Source organism: Grampus griseus (genome assembly GCF_964374135.1).
Source record: "Grampus griseus genome assembly, chromosome: 11".
NCBI lineage: Eukaryota > Metazoa > Chordata > Mammalia > Artiodactyla > Delphinidae > Grampus > Grampus griseus.
In genome coordinates this window covers 7,669,835-7,678,444 of record NC_139005.1, presented here as the reverse complement: position 1 = coordinate 7,678,444, position 8,610 = coordinate 7,669,835, and the positions used below count along the sequence as shown (strand labels likewise).

General features: G+C 34.5%; 1 protein-coding gene across 1 annotated transcript; it reads left to right on the top strand.

Annotated features, from left to right (window-relative positions):
- Positions 1–385: 385 nt before the first annotated feature.
- CD69 (CD69 molecule) lies at positions 386–7,270 on the top strand (the record flags this gene model as incomplete). Its single annotated transcript, XM_082665227.1, has 5 exons — positions 386–512; positions 4,250–4,372; positions 5,475–5,674; positions 6,025–6,128; positions 7,162–7,270. Exons 1-5 carry the CDS (start codon positions 449–451, stop codon positions 7,268–7,270), a joined length of 600 nt encoding a protein of 199 aa, XP_082521353.1. The 5' UTR covers positions 386–448.
- Positions 7,271–8,610: the final 1,340 nt, after the last annotated feature.

Here is an 8,610-nt window from a genome sequence, read left to right as displayed (position 1 = left end):
ATGGGATTCCAGGGATATATTCCTCCCCACATTATTTCCATCTCAAAGATAGGAATCCCTAACTTTTAATTCTTTGCTTAGATATTCTGTTTCCTAAATTATTTGTTTTCTACAAATTTAAGAAAGGATATCTCGGATTCTGGGAAAACCGCGCTTGTCTCTTCACGCTGCACCTACAATTGTGAGAAAGCACGTTTCAGACAGCAGGGAAAACCCGTAGCTCACCACAACACCGCATTGTAAACTGTTTGGGCCACTAGAGCATGAATTAAAGAGGACAGGAGTAGCTGAAAGATCCGGAGGTGAGAGGAAGTGGGTGGAGACAATGTAACTGAATATAAATGCTAAGATATCTCAGAGACTCAGAGACTGAACAAGAGCTCCAGCAAAGACTCACTGCAGACTGGCTTGACCTGCGATTAACCAAGGGATCGTGACGAGGATAAAGATGAATTCTGAAGATTGTTCTGCAACAGAAACCAGCTCCTTGCATCTGAAAAGAGCACAACAAAGTAAGTCAGGTCTTACTCCTCATATACTGGTAGCATCTATCAATATATCTATATTTATATCTATCTACCTACCTATCTATCTATCTATGATATATAACGGTAGTTAGGGGGAAAATGAAGCTTGTCTTTTGAAGAACTTGGTTACATTCTATTTCAGTTGGAATAAAGGAGAAAATGGGGAAGAAGTAAATATTTCTTTTTCTATGAGAAGACAAATTGAAACTTGAGAGGAAATCACAAGGGTGAATTTCAGAAGCTCTCTAAAGGTTTGTTTCTTTGTTTTAGTTTATATCATCTCAATTTTTCATATTTAATTAGAAACCTCACTGCCCTAGCCCAGTGAACTGGCCATCATTTTCCCATATCCATCCTATAGGAAGCACTGACTCTCTTTATGGAAAACTCTGTTTTCCACATAAACAATTACATTCTTGATTGCCTTTACCTTGTACCATTTTGTGCTTTCTGGGTGGGCCTTCTCTGGTGTTCTCAAGACAGCATCCTCCAGTTGCTGGGAACAAAGGTTTCTAATTTTTGAGAGAATATCCATATAAACATCTGAACATTTACAGTGCCCAATGGTAACTTATTAGGAGAAAGTCATGAAAGAATTCTTGAAAATGAAATCTTCTATATTCTTTATGGAACTCTTTTCCTCCATTTCGCTCTTCTATTTCACCCTTCTAATCGTGGGCTTCAAATTCTACATGAATCAGATGTTTTTCTTCCTTTCTTTTATTTTTCATCAAAACATGATCATCTTTGCTATATGCTTTTTCTTCTTTTCTATTTGTCTATTCTGTCCTCAGACCTTTCATTTTCGATTACCAGGATTGTCCCACTGTTTTACAATAATTTGTTTTGGTGAGGCTTTCTTGATTGGTTTCATTTCTCTCTCTCTTCCTCTCTAATTAATGAGGTGCCCCAAGCACCAGCATGTAGGAACTAGAGTTTACTTGTAAGCAAACCTAACCAGTAACAAAGAATGTGTTATGAACAGCAGAGCTAAAAAAATCTAGAGGAAGGGATTGTTTTCTGAGTATGGGTCTACTAGACTGGTTTGCTTTAGAAAAGCATTCATTACCTCTGATAAACCCATCTTTCACTTAAGAACACAAAATCAAGTGTGGATAACACGTACAAGCCACAAAAATTTTTTGGTAACCAGATAGCCATAACTTGATGGCTCAGCTGAGCTGCCCCAAAAGAAAAAATATATTTAAGAGTAAAACCACTCAATAAACAGCATAGTTGAAAGAAGAAGGAGCTATTGTAGTAATTCTTAACTTTTCCTGAGATCATTCCAATTTTCTGTTGAATATTTAATTTATGAATGTTTAGTCTACGCTGCTATTTGTACTTGCTTCATTAGTATAAACAATTATTGAGCACCACCCTTGGTGATTCAATATGTACTAGTGGATTTGTTTTCAATTTCTCCATTAATGGACAGGGCTTGTAATCCGAGCAGAAGTATGCTCTTAGGGGAGTGTTTTCTTACCTAGGTGATAAGTCAAACTGTGAGTAACAATAGCCCTCACTAATGGATATAAAGTACAGTCTGAGAATCATCTCCATAGCTTACCCACTGGATAAGCCAATAGAGTGAGTCCAGTGGATAAGCCAATGGGCTCTGGCGTCCATGAGTTACTTGGATGTGTTGGCACTTGCTGAAGAGCCAGAGCTGTTCCTGCATTGAGTTTGAACCCTATGATCGAGTCTCACGTGGTAAGAAGTGAAACTAGACAGAGAGCTCTGAACTTGCTACCCTAGCTACGAAAGGCTGCTTCCGGTGACAGTTGTATGCTGGTGAAAAAAGGAAGGTTTGCTTTAAGAAGCTGAGAGAAATAGAACCAGATGGGAGTGAAGTAAAGCCTTCTCTTGCAAAACCTGAATGCAGATCTATACTGGGAGAAACAATCCTCAGAAGAAGCAACAGTTGATGCTGACATCCATTACATAGCAAAATTACTGTGAAAGAAAGCAGCATCTCTTTGCCTAGTTTAACCTTAAAGAAAGGCTTTAAGGAAAAAAAATACACGAATTTCAAGTTGTGTCTGTATAGACATCCTTTTAATTATGAAAGCCACCCATACTGAAAAATAGGATATTTTTGCATATTGAGACTATCTTTCATGGTAAGTTTTAATATCATTCAAGTAGTTATTTTACATTTCAGTTTTTGAGAGCATAATAGGGATCTATATATTTCCTGTGAGGCCGAATTTTAAATATCCTGATAGCTCATCCTAGCAAAAATCAAATTCAAACTCTGAGTCACAAAATTCCCCTCTCTCCTTTCTCAATTATTTATTTCTAATCTAGAACAGATATCTTTCTAGCTTTGTTGTTGTTGGTGGTGGGTGTTTTTTGGTAACTAAGAATCATCATTCACATCATATTCATATTCTAAATCCTTCCACAAAAATATTTCTCATTGATGAAATAAAACTTTTACTTGGTTTTAGCATTATACAAAGGATAAATGAAAAAATCTATTTCTACCCAATATTTAGTCTATAGTACTGTTAAATTTCCTCTATTATTTTAACTTCTCTTGGAAAATTCAAACATCTTATTTTTCAGTCACCTGTTATTTTTAAATGAGGTAAAATTGACATACAGTGTATGCACAGATCATACATATACAGTTTAATGAGTTATAACTACAACTCCAACCATCATTTGGCATTTTCCATCACCCCAGAAAGTTTCCCTGTGTTCCTTTCCAGTCAAATTAATTTTCCAACACATAAAAGCAATCACTTTTCTCATTTCTATCATCAAGTTTAGTTCAGCTATTCCTGAATGTCACATAAATGAATATATACAGTATATAATTGTGGCTGGATTTTTTTTGCTCAACATTTTTTTTTGCGATTCATCCATTTTGTTGCATGCATCAGTTGTTCCAATTTTTTAATTTCTGAGTAGAATTTCTTGTATGGGTATACCATAATTTGTTTATCCATTTTCCTGTTGATGGATACTTGGTTTATTTCTAGGATTTGGTTGTTAAGAATAAAGTTGCTCTGAACGTTCTTATATAAAACATTTTGAAGATGTATTTTCATTTCTCTTGAGAAAATAATAGGAGTAGAGTTTCTGGATCATAGGATAAGTGTATATTTAATTATGTAAGAAATAGTTTTCCAAAGTATTTTTTTCCATTCTACTCTCCCATTCAGTAAAATATGGAAATTTCAATGCTTCACATCTACCAAATTCACAAAAAATTACCATCCATCTTTTTTTTTAATTTTTAGTCATTCCAGTTGTATATATTTTTATATCAATTCAACATTTTTTATTATATCACCCACATTTATACCCATTTATACCATCTCCCTTAAACAGTAACTACGAAGAATTTAAGGGATTGTACATAGGATGTTCTTTTTATATGTCTTCTAGGGTAATCAGATATTTACTAAATGTTCTTATTATGATTAAAACAATACAATTATGATATATTTAGAATTTTCATAGCTACTGAGTACGTATTTGGGGGAGATATTTTATGATATCATTATTGTGACTGGATTGTTTTATTTCTAGCCAAAAATAAACTATCCAAATTCACTCAACACTTGAGGGAAATTAACTTATAAATTTCATATAAGAAGATAGGGAGACACATAGCTATTTTTTTATTTTAAATGCCTCAAGAGAAAATCAAATGTCTCTTTCTTACTTCTGTAGCCTGCTTGAATTCATCATCTACTTTCTCTCTTCAGATAATGCCACCAGGCTTCATTTTGCGGCATATCATGAAGGGTCCATTCAAGTTCCCATCCCATGTGCTGTAGTGAACGTGGTCTTCATCACCACTCTAATCATAGCTCTCATTGCTTTATCAGGTGGGTCTGCACTTCATGAATTCATCAAAAGTTCTGATTAATTTAGGACAATCTCATTTTTCATACATGATCAATTTCCTAGGAAATGCTAAATATGATTCCACATTCCTTGAATAATTGATGCAATACTTTTGTTTAGTTTTCTAGTGCTTTAGAAATATTAAAAGTTCTTATGATTTATACAATACTGTGGGAGAAAATTACATGTGAGCAGATGTTTAAATCTGGAATAAAAGGGGCCGATTTAGATTCTAAATATATAGACGTTTAACTGGAAAAATGTGGGCTGCACGTTCATTGTTGATGAAAAAAATAATACCTAAGCCATAGATTAATCAGGAATTGGTCAGTCTCTTATCTCAAAAGGAACAGAATATAGATATAGATATAGAATATATCTAGAAGCTCCCAGAGAGTCAGTTGTGTTATGGTATTCGAAACATACAGCTATACCAAGATACATTTGTGTCTTATACAAACATGAAATTTTACAGTTTTATGATACATCCCCAAACATAAATTTTTGTGTATTCTGAATTGCTCCTCTGCAAAGTATTCTCTCCTCTACCTTCCAGTATAGGTCTGTATATACTATGTCTTCAAATTCTTCCCCATCTGCATTCAGATACAAAAGCTTACTTGGAAGTTTAATGTATTTTAGCCTTTCTAGTCCAAAGACTATTTTCAAGATTTTAAAATTTACCCTCCACTTTCTGACCAAAGTGACTCCCTCTTATTTCTTATACCTAGTACCATGATGATTAGGCACAATGAGAGATCAGATAAAGTGAGAAACTGCCTTCTTATTACTCTTTCCAAAATTCACCTTCCTTTTTTATAATTTTAAATGGAGCATATATAACGTATAAAAATTTTGAATCACCATGTTGTACACCCGAAACTAATATAACATCTCTCGTCAACTATACTTCAACAAAATTTTTTTTTTAAAAGAATTCATTAAAAAAAAAAAAAAAGAATTCACCTTCTTTCCTCTCTTCGTTTATCACCCAGCACAGCACAGCATCCCCTGAACTAGTTTTGCACACTGTGGGTATTTGGTTTCTTGTGTTACTAAAACAAACACTTTTCTTGTTCACAGTGGGCCAGTACAACTGTCCAGGCCAATATATGTCCTCGGTGTCACCAAACACCCACGTTTCTTCTTGCTCAGATGATTGGATAGTATACCAGGGGAAATGCTATCTTATTTCCAAGAAAACAAGGAACTGGACTTTGGCCCAAAACTTTTGCTCCAAACATGGTGCCACTCTTGCTGTCATTGATTCTGAAGAGGACATGGTAAGATAGTATTCAAAAACAATTCCATAAGATATTGCTATTCTATTTTATATAGCTACTCTGTGGTTTCCTTCTAAGGGAAGACATTGTATCTGTCTCTCACCCAGGAAAATTTAGTCACAGAAAGCCACATGATCAGTCTGAGGTCAAAATGAGAGTTCAATTTAGTCTTTAAATGTGATTTGTTTAGCCTCAAAGGCCAAAAATCCACATGAGCTGAACCTACATAGAACTAGTAAATAATCAGCTTAGCTATCATGCCTACGAGTTGCAGATTTAAGAAACAAGATTTATTACATACTTATCAGGAGGGGTGGTTTAACATACAGTTCCTTTGTGCTTTCTTCAAGATCTTTTTAAAACAACATGTGGGTAGAACTGAACACTGGATTGGGCTGAAAAATGAAGCTGACCAGATGTGGAAATGGTCAAATGGCAAAAAATTTAATAACTGGTGAGTTTCAAGATATCTCTTTATCCTCCCCAGGATGGCAGCTCAAGGGAACCACTTTCCTTTTTTCCTTTAGAAGTACTATTCTACATGAAGATTGAGCTCTTTATAAGCAGAACTTTAACAATCTCTTTTGTATGTTATACTCTACGGACTTCTTTAAAGAAGGGCTTTAATATTATCATTTTTTTCTTTTTATCTGCTTGGAATTCATACGATAAATGCTTCTTAGTAACTCGATCTCAGCAAATTTGAGTGGAATAAAACTCAGAAATATTCCAGGTATAAATATGATGATGGGAAAAAAATCCAACATTTCCAATCTCATATTTATATTTTATTGACAAGCTAGTAATTCCTTTTTGCTTTGCCAGTTCTCCTCTCCACAGAGATAAAGAACAGTATTTTCAATACCTAATTAGAAGCTTCTATGGATCTGAGAGAAAACCTGCCCCAGAATTAAAGATGCTGACTTTATGGCCATTACCTGTACATTTTAAAGTTTGAAGGACATCGTATAAGTTTAGTGTTAATCTTTGTCATCTGAAAACCCAGACTTGAAACAATTTCTAGCTCCCTAAATAGTTTTATGAAAATTAAAGATACAGAAAATTAGTTTAAATCTCTAGAAAAGGAATCCTTGGTATGTTTCACACCCACAAATGGGCACCAGGGACTGTTACCCTCTAAAACTCTATGCGCTAGTACACATGACTGTTGAATGTTTATACTTTCTGGGAATGGTGTGTGAACTCAAAAATGAACGAGTCACTCCTGTGGTGACACACCAAGCAAACAAATGGAGACGTCTACTCTTAATTTTGTATCTTCTCACCACATACTATTCTTTTGGGTCTTTGTCTACTGTCTCTGCAGATTACTCTGTGATCATTTGATTGGCACACTGGCCTCATGCATTCTTACTAAGAAAAAAAAAAAGCAGAAACCACCACCTCCACCACCACAAAGCTGATTCTCATGTAACTGAACGGAAGTGATAAACTGACAATAATTCTGGTTTCTTTATTGTTGACAGGTTCAACCTTACAGGCTCTGAGAACTGTGCATTTCTGAACAGCACAGAGGTCAGCAGCACAGAATGTGAAAAGAATTTACACTGGATATGTAGCAAACCCTCCAACTAAAGAGGAATCATATTTGCTTATATACTATTCTATCATGGAACTCAAGGAAATGTGTGTTGACGAATGGCACTCTATGGTCAGAAGTTTCCCAGAAAGACTTTGTGAAAAAAACTTTTTACTATCTTGGAAATTTTCTTCCAAACAAGACTGTGGAAAAAAGGGAGAAAAATTCCAGGAATATCTGCACTGTGGAATACTTCTGCCACGAGCTGAAAATGTTACAGGTTGACTAATTTTGTCCAAGAATGAGAAAAATGACTTCAAAGCTTTTGAATGCACTTTATATTTTTTTAATTCAGAAATAATAAGGTAACTAAGTTTAGAGTTATTATTTATTGTTGAATGACTGTGAACAACGTGTGCCCTTCATGCATTTGCACTGGATGAAGGAATTAAATAGTAGTATTAAAAGCTGAATGTAAACAGAGGAAATTTTAACTGGCAACAGAGGTATTTAGTCTAAATGCATTTTTCTTGAACTCAGAGGACATTTATCAACGGGCAAATGCTTATGAAATGAAGCTTTGTAATGTTTCTCTCTTTTTAAAGAAGTTTGTCAAGTTACTTTGTCATTTGCCCCCCAAAGAATGGGGTGATCATATATTTACGCCGGTCTTTTTTTTTTCACTTCTTCAGCGTAGACTTGTCTTTTTCAGTGGTACATAATTTATTGCCTTATACACAGTGTTTTACAGAGATAAGGACAAAAACAAAGAATATGAGGAATATTTGTAAAACACATAAAAGTGTTGGAAAATGTGCAATATGTGATGTGGCAAATCTCTATCAGGAAAAAGTCTGTATTGTTCAAATCTGGAATAATGCTAGTCCTATCTGTTTATAACCTTGTGCCTTTCCTGATCTATTCTCCTTTCCTGATCTATTCTATCATGTGCAATACTTCATGAGAAGTATTTTCTAAGTGCAATAACGTGTGTTTATTTGTTTGTCTTTTGTATCCAGTACAATCATAACCTGCTTTTATGTATGTTAAAATGAAAGTAGAATAAACAAAATGGTTTCTAAAAAGTGGTCACTCCTTCAAAATATATTAAAACATATCTCATGCTAGAAAGGAAGAAACAGAATACCGTAACTTTTTTTCAAAGACACTTCTATTGTAAAACCTTAGATTTATAATATGGTTTGTGCTTTGTAAGTTGTTGTCATGTGTGTTTTCAAAGGGCTGTATCTACTTTTCTGTAAACAGCAAAAGTTCAGTAAATATTCTAATTGACTTTAGAGGAATTTATGTCATTTAAGAATTTTTGACTCTACCATTTTCTCTCTTTCTTTTATTGTTTATCACCCTGAAGAGGCACAGAGAAATTTGGAGGCGG